The sequence below is a fragment of the Pempheris klunzingeri genome, chromosome 8 (genome assembly GCF_042242105.1).
Source record: "Pempheris klunzingeri isolate RE-2024b chromosome 8, fPemKlu1.hap1, whole genome shotgun sequence".
NCBI lineage: Eukaryota > Metazoa > Chordata > Actinopteri > Acropomatiformes > Pempheridae > Pempheris > Pempheris klunzingeri.
Window position 1 is genome coordinate 10,331,258 of NC_092019.1, and position 25,533 is coordinate 10,356,790.

The window sequence follows — 25,533 nt, forward strand, 5'->3', positions numbered from 1 at the left end:
AAACAATCCAATACAAAGACAATGCAAAAGATCAGAGGGAGTAGGAGAGTTTGAACAGATGAGTTTTGAGTCTGGTTTTTTATTAGCTTTTTATGATACATAATAGAAGAAGAAGTGCTGTGAAAAGGTTGAGTATATATATATATCTTTTTTTCAACTAGGCATATTAAAGTCTACATGCATAAAAAGACATGTTGCACTCTCAATGAAAACAAACTCGGACACAGAGCCTTGAGACACGGTCATGTGTCTCTCGCCACCAAAGAAATGTGGGGTCCTGTTTTATTGAATAGTCAAGCTTCTTGCACTTGAAAACCCTCATATACGCTCAGACAGCCTTCACGCTCAGAAATATTCTCGCAGTTTTACTTCAAAACAGCTTAAGTTGTGGAGCCTTTAAACGCTTGCTTGCTCACATACACTTGCTTTCACACAAAATCTCCCAGTCTGTGTCCCCCTGTCTTTAAGCCCCATTTTATTTTTTCCTCTTCATGTCACTCGCAACTTGTCACATATATACAGTCCATTTTATTAATCCTGGTTTTGTGTGAATGTTTGGATTTGTTTGTGTAGGTGTCGAGGATAATCCGGACACCTGGAGGTAACGCCTTGCTGGTGGGTGTTGGTGGTTCAGGCAAACAGAGCCTGACCAGACTGGCCTCATTCATAGCTGGATACAAGATCTTCCAAATAACTCTCACACGGTAATGTTCACTAATATATGCGTGTGCATACACACACATGCACGCTCCTCATTAATAACCCATACACCCTAACCTTAGACACAATTTCTATATGCATAACCTTAATTATTACCTCATGATAATATCAAATAACTAATCAAACTGTGGAACTGAAAGAATATAGAATAGCAGTTTGCACCTATAATCAAGTGTGGTTAGTCCCACAGTATAAATTTGCCCAGTCGATAGTCATTATTATTTCATCCTGCTAGTAGGTCTGCCAGGCTTAATAAATTCTCAAGTGGATGCTTCCAGACTTTGCAAAGCTCAACCTAACGCGCTGCACCATGTATCAGTGTAATGCAGTCATTTTATATAGTTTAGAAGTACTCAGTAACACACAATATCATCCATTTTCTATGAAAATCATGCTGTTAAATTAGGGGCCAGCTATGTTGTAAGCACAATATATTTGCTTTTGAATGAGTTTTAATGCTGCATAGTTTTTGTTAATTGTTTTGTTTAGCAAAGTGAGTATGAGGCGACCACACTCACCGTCTCTTTGCAAATATTTCATCCCCTTAGAAAAAACTAATGTCAGTTCTGAGAGAACTGACAGAAGTTCGAGAGCGATTCATATTTCATGAGCTGCAACCAGATTTAGTTAGTTGCCGGGACAAGATATGTTCTGACAGAAATGAATCAGATTGATATTTGTTAGATAATAACATTGCAGCTGTGGCCCCTGGTCTGTTGAGTCTTCTCTAAGAAACAATATCATTGTTCCCCATGAGACCTTTTTTCAGTGCAGCTAATCCATCAGAATAAGAAAAATCCTCCTTTGCTTCAATAGTCATTTTTCTCTGCTTGCTCTGTCCTACGCTTCGTCTGCCTCATTGTTCTGCGCCTCACTCTGGCCTGCCTTTCTCTCACTCTCCCAACCTGTCAAACGTTTTTCATCCACAGTGCCCATGTGCATTTGTCGCGGTCATATTTCCCATCTGCTCTTTTCCTGACAGATTTTTCTGTTTGATATTGATATGAATGAGTCTCTTGTTTCTCCTCGTGGCTTCACAGCCCTCTCTTGAGAAAACCTTGATTTTTATTCTGTGCTTTTTACTGTCTCTCTTCACATTGACAGTTAGATGCACATCCAGTACAGTTATCGCTTTTGCTCGAGCAGAGTTAATTCAACACTCGCTCTGTGCAACCAAAACGTTATCTTTGTTTCCATGTAAACTATTCCTTTGAACACTGCGGTCTTATCTATGTTATACTCTTTCTAGGTTCTTTTTATGCCTTCAGTTTGTTTCCCATGGTTTCATGCGATTAATTTCACCCATTCATCTTTCCCTCTCAAACTAATTTTTCATCTCCCACCATCATTCATTCAAGTTCACAAGAAAACACTCAAAAACAGATGGAGGCACATTCAAAACAAGCAGCTAGGACACTGCTTGCTTCGTGGCCACCTTCCAAACCAGAAATTGATTAGTTTGTTCACACATTTCTTTTTACCACTTCCACTAATAAAAGACATGAAATGACACCCTCTAATGTTTGAACACACATAGACACAGCTCCGTTAAAAGGCTTGTGTAATATTTTTCTATTTAGCAACTGGTGCAGTGCCTGTTCAGTGTAAAATTCGTTGTTATAGCTCCACCATCTGGCCAAAAGCGACAATGCACTCCCTCGGCTATTCTGCGACACACACGGCAACTGTGAATTTGATTGAATGAACACACATACAAAGATTTCTTCCTTTATAGTTTGATGTGCTGAACTTTGCCTTGCCACAGGATTACTACTACTGTCGGAAAGCAATATGTGTTCTACAGCTGCACACTGTGATGGTGCCCTGTGATGGTGCACAAGTACATCAGTCCCAACTCAAACAGCATCATTACCGTAGAAATGTATTCAGTCTAGTTTATCCAGTGATTCTCATTCTGTATATACTTACAAACACACAAGCACACCGTTATCGTTTTTATGTCTATCTGTCAAACTATTTTGTTTGGTCTGACAAGAACAGAAACAGTTAAAAATTAAATGTATCTTTGTTTTATGCATTCTGTTCTTTTCCAGCTCCTACAACACAGCCAACCTGATGGATGACCTGAAGGGCTTGTACAGAACAGCTGGTCAACATGGCAAAGGCATCAGCTTCATCTTTACTGACAATGAAATCAAAGACGAGTCCTTCCTCGAGTACATGAACAACGTCCTGTCATCTGGAGAGGTCAGGAGCACGCACTTTGAAATAAGACACAAAAACACACATGCAGGAACGCATATTATTAGTAATATAAGCTTGTGTTTAGTTCATTGTTCAATGTGTGAAATACATTTAGCAAGAGATTTAAAAGCGGCTAATGTTGTAAATGTTGCTAATTACTAAAGGGCCTTCGCAGTAAAATGTCCCCCTGATTTGGTGCTGTGAGGTAAGAACTAACACACAAATCTGTACTTTTCATGACTGCCAGACAGGACAAGGACAAAGATATTTTCAAAATGAATGTGCAAAATCTAAAAAAAGCATACAAATACATTTTGAGCCAGCTGAAGGTGAGACTGTCAGCAGCGCTGTACAGGCAGTTGCCAGAGTCTAGATACAAAAATGTTGAAAGAAATTGTCCTTGATTAATAAGATGTTCTGCAGCTGGAGACGTTTGAAGACCGAATGAACTCTCACCACCTTCAGTGTTGATTCAGACTGTCACACACACATAGCAGGTGTTGATCCAACAGGCCAGCCAGCTTATGGTCTAACTGGCTGCACGACTGGCTGATACTGGTATAAGTGGAACATAAGAAATGTGGATTCAGAACAAGCTAAATCCTGGGTATGCTGAAGAAGTAAAACCAGCTCCTACCTTTGGCTTAAAACATTGTGGTGCTCATAGAAAAAAACCGATACCGACCAATAATTTTTTCATGAATGCACTGACTTTTTAACAGCAGTTTGGACAATCAACACCAACACTGTACCACAAGGAAAAGCCTACTGTGGATTCACTAAGCTGCTGAACTGATTCAGATAGTGGACATCATCTAGTTTGTTCAGCACAAAAGCCTCAATTATACTTTTGTTGTGCTGCTGAAACTGAGAGCTGGCATTCACCCATGAATGAAATAAACATTTCATGACTGTAATACCAAGGCAGCAACAGCACATGCCTAGAGAAGAGAAAACCTTGTAGTCTCTGTCTGGGTTATGAGCTGCACAGTTTATCTAAATTCAATCAAATTAAAAAGCAAATTGCATTTTCGCTATCAATACGATAGCATTTCACAGTTATTTTCTCATCGATTTGGATGTAATGAATTGAAAGTTATAACTGACAGACGAGACAGATGCAGCTAGGTCTTCTGTATTGTGTATTGTACGTAGCAATAGCAGAAGGCGGTTTCAAGGTCACACGCGACTGTTTGCACATTTCTCCACTGCAGTCCTGGAGTAGTGGTGGGCAATATGGCCAGTATCTTCTTTCACAGTGCATGTAATTTTATATCACAATGCAGTAACTGTTCTGTTAATTCAAATAAGAAAAGGTTTAAAGTTAACATACCATATTTCATAACATTTGATCGCTCTATGACAAACATATGTGCCTCACAATGAAACAACGCTTTAGTTAAAAACAAAAGACTCAAAACAATCATTTCAAGTGTTATAGGCTTTAAGGGTAACATGCAAATGAATACCAGCCTGACTTGATGCCTCCCCTTCCTGCTCTGTTTACAATTTAACTGTCCTCATAATTAGATCACAATATCACACGAGAATAGCTCCTGTGGTGGAAACGGTTTTGCCAAATCCCTAACGGTGGACACACTTCTACAGTCGAATGGTATTTTCCGCCATATCATCCAACCCAACCTAGAATCATTGCACTGGATCCAGTGGCTGTGGTGTAACTAGGGCAAATAAAGCATGTCCAAAGCACTTTCTTTTGTTTTCTAACTTGCTCTCCTCTTACTCTTACATCTGTCCCTGCTCTTTTCCTTCACACCTACTCCTCTTTTTTTGTGCCATCCCTCCCCAATCCCGCTCATCAGCTCCCTCTTGTTTTCTCATTTTCCCCCTTCTCTGTTTCTCCATTTTCCCTCGTTGCCCTGGCTTTACCCTCCTCCTCTTCCATTCGTGCTTTTCCCCCTGGTTATTCATTTGCCTCTAAGCCCCTTCCTCCTCATCCATATTTCCTTTACACCTCCTCTTCAGATAATCCCTTCTCCTTTGCTTGCTCTTCCAATCTGTTCTCCTCCTGCCTTCATTTTCTTCTTTTTCAAGTGTTTTTTTTCTCATTCTCCCTGCCTTAATTCATGTTGAAAAAACACTAGTACGAAAACACCATAACAATGAAAATCATCACAATAGAACAAAAAGTGACCCGTGAATGGCAATTTTAAAAATGGAAAAGCTGAAAGAGTCATGAGCACCGCAAGATCATTCAGGGAACTCTGCCTAGAATGAATTGATTGGACAAGTAAGCTATTATTATTTTACACATGCCTAATGTCAAACGGTTTAAATTATATACAGTGTTCCTTACCAGTTACCTCTATATCAGGCTGCTGCTCCTGCCGCTGCTCTCTGCTGACATAGGAGTCTTGCTGCTTTCTACCTACCTCTTCCTCCCACTGCTCGGATGTTTATGTTCTGTAGGGGTATTATGTAGTTCTAATCACGCAGCAACTAGCTGTGAAAACTGGGCTCTGTTTTATAACGGCATCTTAATGGCAAGCACGAAGTCATTCTGGTACATCTTACATTTTCCAAATTGCTCCGATTTGACTCTGATCACAGTTGTACTGCTTACATATGTGTAGAAGGCAAAGAGCATCTCAAGAAGCTCAACATCTAAAGGAGTAATGGCAAAATCCTTTTTGTTTTCATGAATTTCATCTTTATACTGTTTGATGTTGTCTGTGAAAAGACTGTTTGATGCAACACGAGTGATGTTTTTGAAATGACAAAATCACCAACTAATAACAAGTAAGCATTCATAATTAGTCCAATATAGATCAGGAGAGGGCATGCAGAACTACAGGGGAGGAAACTTCTTAAAAAGGAAATCTTTACGCTGTCATCACACATCACTTCAGACGAGTCTCAACACCTCAACTGCAACGATGTGCAGCACTTTCATGGAAAGACGTGTGAACACTCGATGTATTTCAGTTTTTTTTTTCATCTTTCAGCTTGCTCTTGAATCTAGTAAACAAAGGTGGACTTTTGACTCTGATCCTCCAACATTACATAAATCTAATATTTTTATCTTCTAGTTTGTAGATGTAGTTCTTTGAATTTCCTCATTTTCTAATTGCAGAGGGGACAACATTAACATGACTTGCTGATTTTGCTTCTGTTCAACATACAAGTAAACTAACACTGCAAGACTTAAGACTAGTTATTAATTTGTGCTGCGAATTGATCAAAGCAGTACACGGCAGCACGCTAATTTAGCTTTCTTGAAGTACTTTCATGTATGGAAAAAAATATATAAAGTAGAACTAGCTACATTTTCATTACCTTCTAAGCTTAATGATCCCAAGTGAATAAAACTGTTCATTTTTTCTGATGTTTCATTCATGCTCAGGATTTTTTTTAATGTACAGCTTGGCCCTTCAAACAGAAAAATCAGTTAACAACAATTATCAGTATGGGCAGCTGATGTTAACACCCCTGTGTGTATAATTGCCCCTCGAAATTGTCATTTCACCTAAATTCACCCTTATTGTGTACTTATCTCCTTATATTCCTTATATTGTCTTCTTCTTTCCCTCTTTTCCATCTGTCTCTCTTGTCTAATCTTCTCTAATTTTCCTTTGTTTTCTGTTGCTCTTTCTGCCTCTTCATGTTAGCATCCCTATCTTTGTCTCTGCCTTCCAACTGCTGCTCCTTTCCCACCCTTCCTCTACTTTCCTGCCTAAATAACAATTTAAGCAGCAGCTTCTTTATCAGGGGAGGTAAATAGAAGTGGGGAACAGGGGTGAGTTTGTGTCTGGGTATGGTTTGTGTGCAGGTGAGAGATTTGTGTGTCTTGTTTGCTGGATAGAGAGAGAAGTTTGTGTTGCAGAAGTGTTGGGATGACTGTGTGAGAGACAGTGACAGAGATGAGAAATAAATAAAGGAAGAGCTATTAGTGTGAGGTTGTTGTTTATGTGAGAGAAACTCAGCAGATGTTACAGACATGATGCTTCTAACCACAGCACCTCATGCCCCCTCCAAGACACTCTCTCCTGCTCTCTCCTGCTCTCCTCTCTCTATTACTTGCTGTCTCTCTCCTGGTAAGTAGGGTTTTAGTGAAAAGGCGCAAAAAGCAATGGGAAAGGATGCAGTGGCACTATCCCCAAGGCTAAACCTGGACAAAACTGGTGTGTTTTGTTTTTCCAGAATGATATATATATATATATATATATATTTTTTTTTTTTTTTCATACCTCAACATCAGGTTAAGGCAGTATGAAGAGGATGACCAGTGCCTGCAGTTCCATCTCTAAGCAAAAGAAAAAAAGTCAAACATACCCTAAATATAAATTTAAAACAACCTTGAATCTCAGTTCAAAACAAATAATTCTGATATACTTTAAGTGAATGTGCTTTAGATACACTATTTTACTATAAGCACCAAAGTTTGTTTTACCATCAACACGTATCAATACTGTAAAAGGTGAGAGGAAATCAAGAGATTGGAATGAATCTGAAAGACGTTAGAGGTAGATGTTAAAAAAGTTGAGCAAAAGTTGAAATTAATGAATTCTAAATATATTATACTGGGGAAATATTGCCTTGAATTCATGGGCAATCAGTACTTACTTGTTAAACTAGAGGTGATTACCTTTTTCTGTTGTAAAGCACTTTTTCAGATTGTGCCGATATTTAAATATTTACCCCCATACATGATACTTGCAGTTCTATGTTCTCTTAAGTGGTGCAGTTCAACCAGCATTCTTAGGACTAACGAGCTGAAAACTGATGAGCGAGATGAGAGGCCATGATGAAGGATGCTGGATAATGTCATTTCACATGTGGGCCTTTGTGTCTTTCTAACCTCAGGTGTCCAACCTATTTGCTCGTGATGAGATTGACGAGGTCCTCAATGATCTCATCCCTGTTATGAAGAGGGAGTTTCCCAGGCGACCACCATCCAATGAAAATCTGTACGAGTACTTCATGTCACGAGTGCGACATAATCTCCATGTGGTTCTGTGTTTCTCGCCTGTTGGGGAAAAATTCCGCAACCGGGCTTTAAAGTTTCCAGCGCTGATATCTGGTTGCACGATGGACTGGTTCAGCCGGTGGCCAAAAGATGCTCTTGTTGCAGGTACATTTCACATTTAATTTTAATTTTGTTGTTGATATGATCTAATGCTACCTTTTTTTTTAATATGCATACATCCCTGTTCTCTAGCTTTCATTCAGAGTGACTGCTGTTATTTTTTACAGTGCTGTAAAATCTGACAGTACTCTAAAAACACTCTCAAGAATCCGTGAGCTTAATGTCAGAACATCTAACAAAATCAATTTGAACTCTTCAAATTGAACTTTGAACTTTTCAATTTGAACTTTTCAAATTGATTTTGTTAGATGAGGAAATGGCAGGTCCCAGCAGCATGACTACAGCTGTCTATCTGTAGTCTATTTGCTAGCTGTCTATCATTAATCTCTACTATGACTGTGCCTTGGAATGATCGTAATTAAGTTTTTCACACTCATATAAAGTACAGTATATTCAATTGTAATTCTCTCAGCTATTTCAAATCTCATTTTGTCCTGAAAAACAATCTCCAGCCATTGTTAGCATGATTGTGCTTAGAAAATGAATTGAGAAAAATGTCAATATTTTCCAATTATCTATCCTCTGTCTCTTCCCTTCTGTTTCTGAATGTCCATTTCATGTTTTGTGAACCAGTCAGAATAATGACACAAATTTTAAGGTAACACATGTAACCTATAATCCATAATGTCCCTGGCAGTTACATGGTCATTCCTGCTTGGCAAACAGTCGATTTGAATTCCTTACAGAATGTCAGACTATTGAGCAGCAAAGAGGTTTGAATATGTTTACATTTGCAATTCTCAATCTGGCTTTTGAGTTTCCTCTCTCTGAGTTTTTTTGTCCACTTAAATATGCTCTCTTTCTGTCTTTCTGTCCTTCAGTTTCAGAGCACTTCCTTTCAGTGTATGACATCGACTGCTCACCCCAGGTTAAAAATGAGGTAGTCCAGTGCATGGGCTCCTTCCAGGATGGTGTGGCAGAGAAGTGTGTGGACTACTTCCAGAGGTACAGATTTTTATAAACAGACCTTCCCCCTATGTCTACTTAAGGCAGCAATCCAACCTTCAAACTCAACATGTAGATGAAGATGTCCTTACAAAATACATCCCAAAAATGTGTCTTCATATGTATTTCTCTGGGGGGACTTTCACCACAAAAGTAATATTGAGTATGATTTATTGGGTAAATAAAGGTTCTACCAAATGTATATTAAAGGCTAAATGATTCTCCTACTTTGTAATATGACATGAACTTGACCTAATGTACTTTGATTCTAGATATCGACGGTCCACCCACATCACACCCAAGTCCTACCTGTCCTTCATTCAGGGCTACAAGTCCATCTATAAAGAGAAGAAGTCTGAACTCCAGACCCTGGCCAACAGGTAAACAGACTCATGGCATTGACACTGATGGATGATCAGGACACATCCTCATGAAGTAAGCTGTCGGCAAAAGGGCCAGCCCTGAACCATCAGTTAGTCAGTCTTTTTTGAGAGTACGGCATTACAAGACATGCCAGATCTGGAACAACATAACATTTCTATGCTTCTCTTTCTATGATATTGAACTCATGTCTGCTTATCAGCTATCCCCAAGCACCCGAAGATTTATTGGCTCCTGTTGAAGGGATCATGACATTTTAAAAAAAAGTTTGTTAGCTGTTAAATCATGAACAAGTATTTTCACTACCTGGTGCCCAGTGGACCAAAAATTCTGTCAGAATGCCATTTAGTTAATCATGAAAGAATTTGAATATTTATAGCAAACAGGACCCCAGGTGTAGCTGAGCAGATGCACAATAGTAAGATACAATAAGTACAATAGCAAGTATTATGTTTAAAATTTCTGCTGTTTAGGATGAACACTGGTCTTCAGAAACTGAAGGAGGCATCCGAGTCAGTAGCAGCACTCAGCAAGGAGCTGGAGGTGAAAGAAAAGGAGCTACAGGTTGCCAATGACAAGGCTGATATGGTGGGTTTCAGGCAAGGTTTGTTTATATTACATAAGGGATATAAATTGAGATGAAAACTATGTTCTTGTACATCCACCCAGGTGCTGAAGGAAGTGACAGTAAAGGCCCAGGCAGCAGAGCGAGTGAAGGTTGAGGTGCAGAAGGTGAAGGACAAGGCCCAGGCCATTGTAGACAGCATCTCAGCTGACAAGGCCATCGCTGAGGAGAAACTTGAAGCCGCCCGGCCAGCTCTTGAGGAAGCAGAGGCTGCACTGCAGGTATGGGACAGAAATGTTAAAAATATGGTCCCCAGGTGTCGTCTCAACTGTATTTCTCTCAGTTGGACAGATGTGAGTCCAGAGGTCAAGAAAGAGGAACTGCCCACACAAAGTATTTTATACCAATTCTGTTCTCTCATCTTGAGATGAGATGAGATTTTCTCCTGTTAACAAAACTATTGTTACCTCAGTTCCTGCATCACTTTACTGGTTCCCAGTTACTTATAGAGTTGAATTTAAAAGTCCTCTGTTTGTCTACAAAGCATTGCGTGCTTTTGCTGCATGGCTCTGCAGGGAATTAAATGAAAACCACTGAATTGTTAAAAAAATGTGTCAAATGATGACTGATGGGCAGTTGGGGGAAAAGGAGGGAAATAGAGACATGTCCTTCAGTTTCTTCCTCTCTGGGGCGATAGTGGTACAAACCATTTCAGGCCTTTTCACCCCTGATGGGTTTGCAACCATGTAAAGTGTTTGGTTGCAAAGTTTTTGTTCTCTTCTACTGACATTGACCAGTTTCATCTAGCCTACTGTATCATGCAGTGCTGCTCCTCATTACATTCTCTGCTATTTCCTTTATCCTGTTTATCCAACCAGAAGTTTGCCCTAAAACATAGCCTGAGGGTTAAAAATTGTCAGTAAACTGTGTGTTGGAGCAGTCTGTTGCTCTCCTCTGTGTGGCTTAATGTCTCCCCCACCACTATTTTTCCTGCTCTCTCATTTTCTGCTGCTTCAGGGTGCCACTCTGAGCTCTCTGTGACTTGCTGTGTGTAGCTGCATGCAGGTCTGGCCTACAGCCTTCCCACCCTGGTGTATGCATGTGTGTAACAGTGTGTGCCTCTAAAGTTAGCATGGTGCTCTGGGGCCTAGAGCTGTGTTGTAATTAAAGCTTTCCTCCTGGGTAGATGGTTGCATACAGATCTCCTATGGCAGGTCCCTGATTAGAATTTTCATCTTGCTGCTGCAGATGGAAAACTTGCGTTTCTAAACAGGAAACCCTTCGGCAATCTGTTTGGACTGATGATCATACATTAACATCATATATTTTTCAAGTATCTTTAAAAGAGGGTTTTAAAGATCTGTCATGCACACGTCTGGACTGATGTTGCAGAACTAAAGACATTTGATGGTCATTGAAGAGGCCTCCTCATGCCTCCTGGTTGAGTTTGAGTGAGTGAAGCATTGGCTACAATATGAACCTCACTGGGTCATTCACACCACGATGTAACATGACAACCATTAAGGTCATTTTCAATTTGACATCAACTTGACATCCCTGGTTGATATGAAACTACTAAGTGAACAGTTTGTTCACTTAAATTCCAAATATTTGCCTTAACCAATTTATTCAGGTCAAAGACTGTAGTCCATCCTAGCCTGCCTAGACTTATTGGGCTAAGCATAAACATAGGCCAGTTTGGATTGCTGTCAATCAGTCTTGCTCTGCTCAGTGAGAACATTGTACGAAAAGGCTATCAAGGTTTCACAATGTAGGTCCAATTTTGACTTGTCTAAAGGACCATGTACCTTTTATATAGAGTAGTAATACCATTACATTAGTTAACTGAGCTCAGACCAAAGAATAATGATGATGTGTGATATAGTGCAACATGTAAAATTCAAAGGTTGGACATCAGGGAATAGGTGTAGAAATTGGCAATTAGGTCAAGAAAAAGAATACAGTTTTAATAGCGGCCTTACAGAGGAACCTGCACAAAGCTGATTGGTTATTTGTGATCAACCAAGATGACCCACAATAAATATACTTTTTGTTTAGTACGTAGGATTTTGTAAAACTAAAGAGAGAGGAGCATTGGAGAGGAAAGAAGAGGAGAGAAATGAATGACAGTGGAAGTGGAAACAAAACTGTTTGCTGGTTGACTCTGGTGAGAGATTCACACCACATTTGGGCTCATGAAACACAGTGGAAATGGAGAAGGGAGGAGAGAGCAGAAGCGTGCAAAGTGCAAAAAGGAGAAGAGATGAGACGAGATGAGCGGGCAGGGGGCAGGAAGGAGCAGCCAAACAATTCTCACTGGGACATTTTCTTTACTCTCCTGCTGTCTTTCATTTTAATCAGTCCCTTGAAGTAATTCTCTGTCACTCTCCGCAGAACTCTGTTGGAGTTAATACTTAAGCCTTCATGCTTTCTCTCCCTCTATCTCTCCTTCACGCTGCCTCTCGTTGTATTTCCTCTGCACACCTCCTCTGCTTTATATCATCAAACTCCAGTATTGTTCACAATTTCTTTTATATGTCCTATCATAGAGAGATGTAATGAAAAGCAAATTACTGTGTATTTTCTGCTCACCTCAGTTGATTGTCTCTCCACTTACCTTTTATAGCGTACCTTGTGTATGTTTATCTACTGACCCACGCCCCATTAATTTCATGTCCTCCTATGTGTACATATGGGCACAGATAGTAAATAAACTGTAAAATTAAGTGCCATATGACAATTCAGTACCTTAAATGACATTCTAACAATTGGTTTATCGTGAAAGATCAAATGTATATATATATGTATAGAATGGACAAGTGTACTTGCTCTCCCTGTTTTGTTGGTTACAGTGTTCTAACTTTGCTGTAAAAAGCGTTTTAAAACGTGACGAATGTTAACACATGTTGTCATGTATCAGCATCAGCATCATGAAGCCTTCAGATATCGTCAAAATTTTTCCCCCCTATATATTTTGTTCTCTGTACCCACTCAGACGATCAAGCCGTCAGACATTGCTACTGTACGAACACTCGGTCGCCCCCCTCACCTCATCATGCGGATCATGGATTGCGTGCTGCTGCTCTTCCAAAGGCGGGTCAACACAGTGAAGATGGACCCAGAGAAGAATTGCAACACGCCGTCATGGCAGGAGTCTCTAAAACTCATGACAGCTGGAAACTTCATGGGCAGCCTGCAGGTATGCTCACTAATATCAGATTCATACAGTTAAAATTGACGTAAGGGATAGATGTTGCATTCCTCTCGCTGCTCTCTCTGGTGGTGTTGGTGAAAACCGAAGTTGACAATCGTCACACTGGAGATTGGGAGATATCCTTGGTGGCCTAAATAATTGTTTCCGATATTGAACTTTAAAAAAGGTAAAACGTTTGTGCACACATTTACTGATGGACCAGAACAATGTTCCTGCTCTTCCATTAAAAAAAAATTGGCATTGTCTTTTGTTGTAAATTTAAATCAGAAAAAGTCGAGTATAGTAACCTTATGCCAGTGGGTATATACCGAAGTCTCGAATAATATCCTAGTGTAAAGTATCATGTATTATGTTTTAACTTGCTGCAAATGCTGCACAGGTGTGTGTCAGTTTGTATCTGTCTTTCCCTTTTCCCCACAGCTCCATTTATCATTTTTTCTCCTTTTTCTCTAATTTCACATAGTTTTACATTATTTGTTTTTAAGAGGCAGAATGTCATATGTCTGGAAAATATTTGTATTCTTTGCATACTGACTGAAATGAGTCTCGTCATTCAAAGCATCCTCCACATTCCCCCCTCTCATCAACATTTTTTACCTCTCTATCTCTCTCCCTTGCAGCAATTCCCCAAAGACACCATTAATGAGGAAATGGTGGAGCTGCTGCAGCCTTATTTTGACATGCCCGACTACAACATTGAAACAGCAAAGAGGGTTTGTGGCAATGTGGCTGGCCTTGCGTCCTGGACAAAAGCTATGGCCTCTTTCTTCTCCATCAACAAGGAGGTCCTACCCTTGAAGGTAACATACAGTGTAGTAGATCCCGCACAGTGGATCCCAAGCAGAGGGGTCAAACATTACTGTTTGTAGACAGTGTGTGACGATGAACAGAATCTAAAGACTGAAAATACGTCAAGCTCTCTTCCAGTTGTGTGGACACAAACAATTTATTTCACCAGTCCACAAATAGACACATGTCAGCCTCTTCAATTTCACACATTGTGATGCGCCTGTCATTATCATCTCAACCAACACATATAACACCAGTGCACACTAACACACACCCTTGCACACACACTCCCTGAGTCCATGGAGTCTTCCACTCTGATGACTAAGGAACACTTACAGTGGAGGAGAACGGTTGTCTTTCTGTAGAAAAGCCCCTGGCTCCAGAAACAACACACGCTGTCTCTGATATGATAAGGATTTATACGCAGTCCCACATTTTGACAGCGACAATTTGCTGATGGTGTAGCCTACAGAAGTGCCCCAAAAATTTTAGACAGACAGAAAAAGAATCAGGCTTTTATCCACGAGCATACTAAGATAACAATTATAAATTTGACTCTCAAGTAAAGTTCCCAGGGCCTATTTTGAATTTGATTTAATTTTAGTACAAACCATAAAGTTCATTTCACCAAGCAGACTTGTTCATGGCTTGTTCATGGAACTCACTGAACCAGTCAGAAAGCATAATCCTGAAAGAGATAATAATCAAATCTGAAAGAACATATTACTTATTATCCGGCAATTTAAATCACCCCCTATAGAGTAAAATATGAGTTTGGTTGTTGTATGTGAGTGAACATCAGAAGACTTATTTGAAGATAATAACCTAGTCATCTTTATGCAAAGCTTTGGTCAGTGGCTTGTATGTTCAGTGGAACTGGTGTGTAGTATCCTTTTGCCTTTCTACAACAAAATCAAATAAGATGTTGAGATGAGATGAAATGAGATGAGACTTATTTATCCACAGTAAGGGATTAGATCTAAGAGACTGGCTTATCTTTTGTTACATTAAAGCCACACTAATTGCTTTGCATCAGCAGCTTGTCTTTCTTTTTCATCTGTCTTAAGGAATTGATATTTCCATACACTCAGCAGAATGGTGCATAGCTTATAACTCTCCACACAAAATCCTTGATTAATAAAGCATGACACACACACACACACACACACACACACACACACACACACACCTGCTTCCTAAACCCACTGATTTCATGCAAATGTCTCATGTTCTTTTTTTGTTCCTCATTTGTCTTCTTGCCAGTGCAATTTGTGGGTGTCTGATGTTTGAGTATCATTTAACAGCTCTGTAATACTTTTGGTTTGTGTTCACTGCAGTGTTGAATTTATCAGATATTCTTTTATTATTGTCTTAGTCTTATTCTTGTGTCAAATGTCCTAATTAGGTTTTTATCATAATTAGTCAACCTCGTCCAATGTTTTTTTGTCGAGTTTTAGTTAAATTGGAAAAGCGCTCATGAAAATATCTAGGTGGTGTTTCCAATGGAATGGCAATGTGAGGGTCACTTTTAAATATGTGTCTGTCTACATACTTTATGCTATATACTTTGATAAAGATGTAGATGGACTTTTGGTGGGTCCAAATTGAATTATTGGACAGCCGTCTCAATAAATTACGCCAAGGTCAGCCGTCTGATTTACTGAAACTTATCTTTGGAGATTCCTCTGCTCAGTGCCTTGCATTTGTATCCACCTGGTTGTATATCTGAGTCAGTCAAACAAGTAGCAAGTAGACACTGGCACGCTTTGAAAAAGTAACACTCATATTTCAAGTTCATTTCAACTCAGATTAGATCTTTCTTTAGAGGTCTTCCAATTTCCAGGATTACCTTGTGAAGTCAGATTTGCTGAAGAGGCTCATTTTCCAGCTCACATCACCTTTGGGAATTTACATTGTATACATTGTTATTCTATGATTAAGGGTAATCAATTCAACCTTACAAAGTGTGGTGATGACATATAGGTGAGGAGCAGAATTACATGTAACACTAACAATGTAACACCCACATCTTTCCTTTATCCCTTCTCTCGCTGTCATTCTCCCTCTGTCTTCTCATTCTCTCATATTCTCCATCTTTCTCCTTCACATACATTCTGTTTTTTCTCTTATTCTGTACAATTTCCTTGAGAACTCCATGTCCCCTCTTTGATTCTGACCTTTTGCTTTAGTGTGGAACGCAGCCTGGTCAAAATTGATTTCCTTGTTTCCAGCTCAGTGGTGGCTTCCCTGAGAAAGCCAGACTGTCAGAGAGAGATACAGTCAGACAGACAGACAGACAGACAGACAGGCAGGCAGGCAGGCAGGCAGGCAGAAAGACAGCCAGGGACGGTCCTCTCAGATGTTAATAAATATTAAATGAATGCTCCAGACCTCCTCTTCCCCAGTCCACCCAAACAAACTACGTAGATGCACACAAGTTTGTTCGTTTCTCTAAATCTCTGTCTCTCACCCTCTTGCAATGCTTTCTCCACAGTCCCCGCTCTATCCACAAAATATCCTCTGCTTTTCCTTTATAGTTCCCAGGCTCCCTTTCCTCCTCCCTTGCCCTTCTCGTCACCCCCTCCCATTTGTATTTATTTTCAGTTTCTCTCCATCTCTCCCATTACCTCTTGCAAATCTCCAAGTCTCTGCATCTACACCTGTCACATGTCTCGTCTTAACACTCTTGTCCCTAACCATTCTTTAAATTCAATGCAAAAACTGAGTGAACTGCCTGCATCCCTCTTCCTAATAAAACACTCGCTCCTACCCTCTCTATTTTTCTGTCAAATCCTCTTTATCTTCGTCCTTTTCTTCCTCTATCTTTTCTCTGTCCCTTTTATAGCCGTCTCTCTAGAGAACTATCCACGACCGCTGTAGGCTTTGTCCCGTATGCGCAAACCAGACATCACAGATCCCTCTGTGTCTTTGTTTTCTTTTTCAGGCTAACTTGGCAGTGCAGCAGAATCGTCTGGCCATAGCTAATGTGGACCTTCAGAAGGCTCAGGCTGAGCTGGATGCCAAGCAGGCAGAGCTGGATGTGGTGCAGGGGGAGTATGAGAAGGCCATGATGGAGAAACAGGTCAATAGCTTTACCTACTTTCTTGAAACACAGATATGAATTAGTTTGCCACACAAAAAATTGAGCAGTTTGTAACAACTGCAACAACTAAATCATGTGACACAAAGCAGATACGAAGTGAATTATCTAAGGTATATCCTTTATTTGAGAACTGTGACAAATACTTGAGACATGAGCTACTTTCAAAAATATGTGACATTTTTGATGTTTTCTCTTATAAGGCTTATTAAGGAACATCAGATAATTATGTCAGTGGCAGTGTACCGATCCTCCTCCTCAGTTAGATATTGGTGCATTAGCTTATATGCAGTCACATGGAGTTGTTGATAGGACAGAGAATTGGGACATGGAGGAGGCATAGAGTCCGCTGGTGTGGTCACGCACGAGCAGATCTGTCTCCTTAGCAGAAAACTCTCACTTCTTCAACTTATGGAAGCTGTCACTTAAATAGCAATGCACCAGATGTTTGGCGGACCTGGCTTTTTAAGGAATGGGAGATATTTCTTCGACTGGTTCAATTCATGTTATGCCCAAAATGCACTTATGATTATTTAAGGAACTGAACACAACCCCTTTGCACCTTGTGCCTTATTTTGCGTCAAAATTATGTGCTGTTGAACACGACCTAAATTATAGGGAATTACAATATTAAATCTGCCTAGCAGAAAGTTAATGGCACATGACATTGCACCACTTAGCCAGGATCCAAAGTGGTGATCCCATTTTTTTCATTAATTAACTTGCTGTTCCGTATGATGGCTTGAATTAATTTGGCTGTCACAGCTGTTTTTGTGCTCAGTTCATAATTTCCTGGAACAGTGAGATTTCGTTGCCCGTCTCAGCTCACTCATGTGTTTTCACAGCAACATTACGTTTCTTCATCCTTAAACACAGGCTGAAAAGTGATGATCAATTATGTCAGATTACCTAACTTCACCTAAATTACGTCTATAATTAGTATCTTTAATTGTATATATTTCCTAATCTTATTTTGTGCCTCTTGTTCCTTTTTATAACTTTGTTGTGCAGAAAAGTTTAAAAAGTGTACTAAGCCTTAAGTTTCTATTCATGTTTTACCACCATTATTATCAGATCACAGTATTTGTCAGCATTCAGTACACTGTTAATTGTGTGTGTGTGTGTGTGTGTGTGTGTGTTTTATTATCAGTACTCTCTGTTCTGCGATAAAAAAACAGCATGTAAATGGAACAGTATGTGCATCAACACTTGCTGATTAGGAAATCTGGACAGCCCAAGTTGAGTCTTTTTATAATTTTGTGATTAAGACACAGAGCTCTTCATCTCCAGGGGCCAAAAGCAGATTGAAGGCCTGGCTACAGAAGTGTTTGAGGCTCAGACGATTGCTGTTGACTTTGATATGCTTCTTAATTAAGAGAATGCCTATACCAGACAGTCTGTATTGATGAAACAGACATTAGTTCTATTGGGTAAACAGCCTCATTAATGCCTGTGAGCAGCTGATGAAGAGATAATCTTGACAAGTGGATTAAAGGAACTGTTGACCTCTTATATTTTTAAAAAGGAAAGCTACATTTTAATAATAATTAATTCTAAATACTGAGCATACTGACAAGAAAATGCAAACACAACAATCCATCCATTGGGGGTTGCAGGGATCCAGAGCCTATGCAAACCTTACTCTTACCCACCATGCCTTAGGCAACAGGCAGATGCCTGCCACTGGGCTAACACATATAGACAGGCAACATTCACACCTACGTCATTTCAGAGTTAAAAGTAAACCTAACCCACGTGTCTTTGACCTGTGGTGCCCAGGAGGAAACCCACTCAGTGATAAAGAGGAACATGAAAGCATATTTGCCATCAGCTTCATCGGTTCATCATAAGTGTAGACAGTATATCAAATCACAAAGTACTTGATTGTTTCAATACTGATAACTTGCACTCTTTTCTCATATGAGAATATTTGAAACTGGTTTACTGTAAATACACACACAGTAAATGGTTGAGGGTTGGAAGGATGGGTTGATGAAGAGACAGTTGGAAAGACAGACAGAGAGGCCAAACAGACACATCAACCTACTGACCTGTTTTTGTCTGCCCTCCCTTCCCATCAGACACTGCTGGAGGATGCTGAGCGCTGCAGACACAAGATGCAGACAGCGTCCAGTCTCATCAGTGGTCTTGCTGGTGAGAAGGAGAGATGGACAGAGCAGAGCAAAGAGTTTGCTGCCCAAACCAAACGCCTTGTTGGTAGGTTGCAAAGCAGGCTTCAAAACCTCAAACGTTATACAAAAAACTATGGCATCCGAGAAATGTCTCTGCAATTTAACAATAATTAATTATTGCTCTCTGATGAAAAACAGATTTGTTTGTGTGATTTGTGATTGAATTAGATGAATTTGCACCATTTTTGTGCAATTGAAGAGCAACTTATTTTTGATAATACATAATGCCGTTAATGCATACTAATATTACTAATGACAACAATGTCATAAAATTCTTTCCATTTGACTTGACACACTTGCATACACTTTACATTTGATAAGAGTTACACATAATCAGTATTTTGCTACATGCACACATAACACTTTTGTCTTCTTGTTTCAGGTGACATTCTTCTGGCCACAGCATTCCTCTCTTACTCCGGCCCCTTCAATCAGGAGTTTCGTAACCTTCTGCTGAGCGACTGGCAGCGGGAGTTGAAGCAGCGTCGCATCCCGTTTGGCAACAACCTCAATCTGACTGAGCTGCTCATTGATGCTCCCACTGTTAGTGAGTGGAACCTACAGGTCAGTGATCAAGTCTGGTAACTACTGCCAACCAAATCGACTGCTGCAGTGCAGTGCTGATGCAGTATATACAGTATGAGATAATAGCATACTGTATGTTGTTTATCTAGTTTTTAGGATAGGTGGGAAGTAGATAGGATTTGCATGTTCTTTTTAACAACCCAGAATGTCAGGCCTCTTTCATATTGTAGTTGCCTTGCTGTAGTAATTATTGAACTATTAATGCTGAACATCTGTCTTTGTAGGATAAATGTAGGTATCATTTAAACATTTGTTGCTATTAAATAAGATTCTGGATAGTAAAACAAAATTAGTAAAATGAAATAGAATATTTGAAATAAAAGCATTATTTAATGGATTAGGTGGTATTTGCTCAAATACACATCAGTATTAAATTTAACCAGTGATTTGCTTTACATCTTATAGGGGCTCCCCAATGATGACCTGTCCATTCAGAATGGCATCATTGTCGCCAAAGCCGCCCGCTTCCCCCTCCTTATTGATCCCCAGACACAGGGGAAAATCTGGATCAAGAACAGAGAGGCCAGGAATGAGCTGCAGGTTCGACATTTGTTTTCATTTATATCTTGGCTTTAAATGTGTGACCTGTGTTGGCTGGTACATTTTTTTGTTCACGAATAGGATGAACCTTTTATTAGCATTATACAAGAAAAACAAGGCGTCACATATGTGATATTCAAAACCCACTGCTGGCATGCAGTGTGTCACGTTGATGTTTTTCCTGTCAGTATTCTGTAATTATCTAATAATACAACAATGCCAAAAATTAAAACAATTAGTGGTTCAGAAATGATAAACTCGACTACGACTACCTAATGTCAGTATTTTAATGTCATTACTCTTTTTAGCAGCCTCCAAGATCTTTACATTGTGTGAAATAATAGCTGCAAATGCTCAGCTTCTGCAGTGTACCGTTTGCCCTCAAATTCTTTTCATCGTCCAACATGCTTTTCCTTTAATACAAAGCCTCGAAAAAGTACTGCAGAATTCTACAGGAATAATAAGATCAGCCAAGGTCACTAGCCCTGTTAGGGGCAATCTCTGAGCTGAGTGAATGCATTCTGCAATCCTGTTATGAATGTCCTGAATATGTGTTTTCCCAAGCAGTAGATTTAAACCTTTTCCACAAGTGACCTTATCAAAACATCTGCATTTATTCTCATAGGTTTTTCCAAAAATGGCTCATCTTAAAAAGTGATTTGCTATTAGTTTGACTTGACACTTTCCCCAGACAGAGATTGGCTATTGTAGCTCAGGGAAAATGAGGAAGATGTCAAACGTGTGTTTCCTTCATTTGACTGAATCTGATGCTTCTCACTGTCTGACTTGTAATTTTGCTCATCATTCTGTTGTTCACAATGTCTTCATTCCTGAGGTCAGTTGGTGAGGCAACGACTGAAATGACAAAATCAAAAAAAATGTTCTCTGTTACAGAGAGGATAAAACCAGATTAACAATAGAAATGTCCAATGTGGACATTGGGCACTGTCATAGCTGACCACTGATGAAGGAACTCTTCAAAGGGGGAATGCTTCCAGCTGTAAATGCATTACATGTCTGTGTCACACAATTTTTTATGCTCATATATTAATCAAGGTCTCATATTCTGATCCCAGATCACTTCACTGAATCATAAGTACTTCAAGAACCACCTGGAGGACAGTTTATCTCTTGGGCGCCCCCTCTTGATCGAGGATGTAGGGGAGGAGTTAGACCCTGCACTCGACAACATCCTTGAAAAAAACTTCATCAAAACTGGCTCCACCTATAAGGTAACGTGGTAGAAATAACCCTCCTGAGACCATAATGTCTCTCCGATTTTTTTTTTTTGCTTTTGTGTGTGTGAAATAAGTAGGTGTATTCCCATCACTGATTGGAGGCGTGATGGGACTTGGGCTGGTCCCACTTGCCATGCCAGCTGTCACACTTGTACCGGCACAGGCTGATTAGTGCAGACAGGGGAAAACAAGCCCAGTCACTGACACTGCACAACATGGGTAGCGCTGGCTGGAGGTGGAGAAAGTCTTTGATTTCTCCTACCATGCCAGCTGGAGCAACTGTTCCAAATCACATGAATTGTCTGGGGACAGATTACAGTGTGTTCGGTGTGGCATGGTCACTCACAGAGAGAAATGTTTTATTGTACACAGAGCAAGTGACTGTGCAGAGGTAAATTCTACCTGCACAGACAAATATATATTGACAAAAATGCACAACTTCAGTCTTTTTAAAACGCACAATAGCCCAGAATCAAATTTCACAAATTATACCCAGACCAAAGCTAAGTGTTCAAACACAATTTTTTGACTTTGCGCTTGTTTCCTTTGTTTGGGGCGAAGTGTCACTAACCATTTAAATTCTCCCTTTCCAAATTAACCACAATACTCAAGGATTTACTTTTGTCTCTTACATTGAGACTGTGAAATATCAGACATGTCAAAAGGACTTTGTGTTGTCATATTAATTCAACTCATTCAACCTGAATTGCTGAAGTTAATGCTGTCAGCGGGATCAGTGATATCAATGAAAGACTAAAGTTGTGCAGGTGATTTAGTGAAGGGGTAAGTGGTCACGCAATACTATTGAAGTATGCAGTGTGTTTCCGGCTTTCTTCAAGTAGCTGTGCTGTATTTTTTTTTAGTAGCACCATGTGAGAGGAGAATAATATTCAAATATCCAGGAAAACCAAATCAGGCCCTAAATATCCACATTAGTGTGGTCATTTAACTAGCAAATGAAATCTATTGAACAAACATGATCCTGCATTTAATATCTAATCACGTTCAAGCAGATTTCTACTCTGGCGAGTCTAATGAATGAGTTCACAATGAGAGTCTGTCTCATTAAACAAAATTACAATGTACTTGTATAGAGGGTCTCACTGGCTTCAAGAAACTAAATTTCCTGTTGATGGGAAGTGAAATTCTATGTTGTATAACCAGGAGATATTGTGCCTCCACTCTGTTAGATTTGCTAGTTTGCTTTTGCTCTTTTCATTTGTGGCTGGACAGTGTACAATAGACCACTCTCTGTCTCCGCATCCTAATTTCCTGTAATGTGCCGTTGGAGTTAGATTTTGAAAATAGCAGAGCATGGTTTGAATGGTTTGCATTTTGCATTTTATTAGATACAAAGACTGCCCTGAACCAGGCTTTGGGTATGAATTCTGGGTATTACAGGAAGTATAGAATTATGCGAGTAGTCTAAATTGGCCTCTCTGCAAATAAATTGATTTTAATCTTTTGAAAAAGCATTTTTATTGCACACATAAATGTATCTTTTGTACGTTGCTCATAAAGATTACACAAAATGCAACTGAGAGGTAAGTCGAAGTTTGCAAAGTCTTGTCATCCAGATAACCATGAACTTCACTTGTTGTACTGTACATCACAACAATGTCTTTTTACATTTCTCACTGCCACCCTTCTCACCCACACACATGCACTTGTACTTGTACGTGTGAGGACCATCACTGACATAACACATTCCCCAGCCCCTTACCTTAACCTTAACCCCTAAAGCACAACTAAAACACATGTGTTTGCAAGAAAAAGGCAGAGTAAAAGTCTGCACTTAGGCATTTGTCTCTCTCTTTCATTATCGCCTCTCAACCCCTAGCTCAGGCTGATGCTGGTTATTCAGCAGCTGACACTGCACCTGCCTTCCTCCGTATCACACATGCATCAGACTCACTTGTCTGCACTCACACACACACACACATCAGATATACTATACAACTGCAGGAAAATATGTACACACACCCTATGGTGATTGTAAGTGAGCATGTGGTACACGCAGACACATTCAACTAGAGGTCTTTCGGCTACCTAATGAGAGGCCCGATTAGTCTACACTCTCCCTCCTACCCTCTCCTGAAACGCTTTAATTTCTATTAATATCCTGGTGTGAGCAGGAAGTGAAGGTGTCTGGGGCCGACAGCTCCAGGGACAAACCAGCAGATGGATAATTAGAAGTTATACTGCCATGAGTAATTAAATGCTGATCAGAGCAAACACAAGCATGCATGCATGCACATGTACACACTTATACACACACATATAGACAGATAGGAAATGTTTCTGAGCAGCTGTATGCAGATATGTTCACTGACAGCAAGATACCTTTATCACATTTGTCAGTTTGGCCTTTTCATATATTTTCAAAGGCATCTGCTTAAATTAGTTGCTGTCGTGACAAATGTGTGACTTTGTGTTAAGTTTTCTTTGTGAAGTGTTTTGCCTGAATAATCAGCACAACTTGTTTCACCCTGTAGATTTACTTTTGATACTTCTGCCTGTGTACAGGTATTTTGTGATGCCAACTTTGTGATCTTTATTTTGTGTCTGTATTGCTGGATAATGAGGATGTGTCTTTCCCTCACTCTATCTTCCTTTTTGCAGGTTAAACTGGGTGACAAAGAGGTAGATGTGATGAAGGGTTTCAGGCTGTATGTGACCACCAAGCTACCTAACCCGGCTTACACCCCTGAGATCAGTGCCCGCACCTCCATCATCGACTTCACAGTCACCATGAGAGGCCTAGAGGACCAGCTGCTCGGAAGAGTCATCCTCACAGAAAAACAGGTAGAGTTGGCGGCCATTATAGCCACTGTCCATATATTTCAGCTGCATATTTAAATTAATTTGTGCTGCACTCTAACATCAATGTCAATTAGTTTGTTTAAATTTTAGTATGTTTCTACAGAAAGGATGTACCCCCAGCTTGATGCAAATTGCTTAGGTCTTTCCTTGAATAGACCATTTAAATGCAGGTCCCAAACATCTGCCCCTACTGCGTATCTCATTTTCTCTCTCTAGCAAACACTTACTGTGTGACAATACAAGGAGGGAGGCTATTATCACCTTTTGAATATAGAACATGGCAATCATTACAGCCCTCAGACACAGACAGTGTGAGGAAACAGCCAAACAACCAAAAAGAGTGTACATAAGCATAAGTGCCAAATGTACACACAAAGACACATGCATCTTAACTGTCAGGGACATAATTCATTTGTTCTGCCCAATAGAAATGCATGAAAAATTCTCCCAATGCAGAGGATGCATTGATTGTGACTGTGAAAAGCCTGGTGCTACTCTATGAAGGCCATTATACTCCCAGTAATGGCTGATCATCAGCTGAAGGATTTATCATAGATGGAAAAAGTGGCTTGTTTTCTCTGTACCAAATATGGATTTAATAATAATGATACCACAAAGTAAAACCTGCGTCTTCAGTTTCATTTGGAATGTACAAGCCCAGCAGCATTGTTCAGTTCAGATAAGATGGCATCGAATGCTCCAACAATCATCAACAAGACAAAAGAACATTGTCTGACAAGCACTCGCATACACGCATAAGATCACTGTGTGAGTGTGTGTGCGTGTGTGTAAAGCATCTCCCAGAGGGCCGAATATGGTCCTCCTCATACAGGACCTCAGAAGTATCCAGGATCATTTGTCAGCCAGTCTGAGGGAATGCTTAGTGCAGATGTTTGGGGAGAATTTTTCCGCAAAGAGACTCACCATCTCGGAGCAGATCCGCAGGAGCCCTACAATCCTGGCTTTTTTCAGTCGGACTGACAGGCCACCACACCAGACTGAGCATCTGTCCCACAGGGTGCTTTTTAAGGTGGAGCAGAAGAATAGAGTATGGATTTCCTTGCTGGCTGCAAAAGACCTGAGTCTCTTAAAAAAAAAGTAAATCCTCTGTCTGATGAAGTCCACATGA

At 40.0% G+C, this 25,533-nt stretch overlaps 1 protein-coding gene across 1 annotated transcript in view; it reads left to right on the top strand.

Moving 5' to 3' along the window:
• Positions 1–25,533, top strand: part of dnah5 (dynein, axonemal, heavy chain 5) — a 97,355-nt gene that overhangs the window by 50,759 nt on the left and 21,063 nt on the right. Inside the window, exons 59-73 of the mRNA XM_070835087.1 lie at positions 574–704; positions 2,775–2,928; positions 7,750–8,017; positions 8,854–8,977; positions 9,250–9,357; positions 9,832–9,946; positions 10,028–10,204; positions 12,919–13,122; positions 13,758–13,937; positions 16,871–17,008; positions 19,108–19,243; positions 19,601–19,782; positions 20,209–20,343; positions 21,420–21,575; positions 24,204–24,386. Of these exons, the coding sequence (XP_070691188.1) occupies positions 574–704; positions 2,775–2,928; positions 7,750–8,017; positions 8,854–8,977; positions 9,250–9,357; positions 9,832–9,946; positions 10,028–10,204; positions 12,919–13,122; positions 13,758–13,937; positions 16,871–17,008; positions 19,108–19,243; positions 19,601–19,782; positions 20,209–20,343; positions 21,420–21,575; positions 24,204–24,386 (2,391 nt within the window). The remainder of the gene's footprint in view (positions 1–573; positions 705–2,774; positions 2,929–7,749; positions 8,018–8,853; positions 8,978–9,249; positions 9,358–9,831; positions 9,947–10,027; positions 10,205–12,918; positions 13,123–13,757; positions 13,938–16,870; positions 17,009–19,107; positions 19,244–19,600; positions 19,783–20,208; positions 20,344–21,419; positions 21,576–24,203; positions 24,387–25,533) is intronic.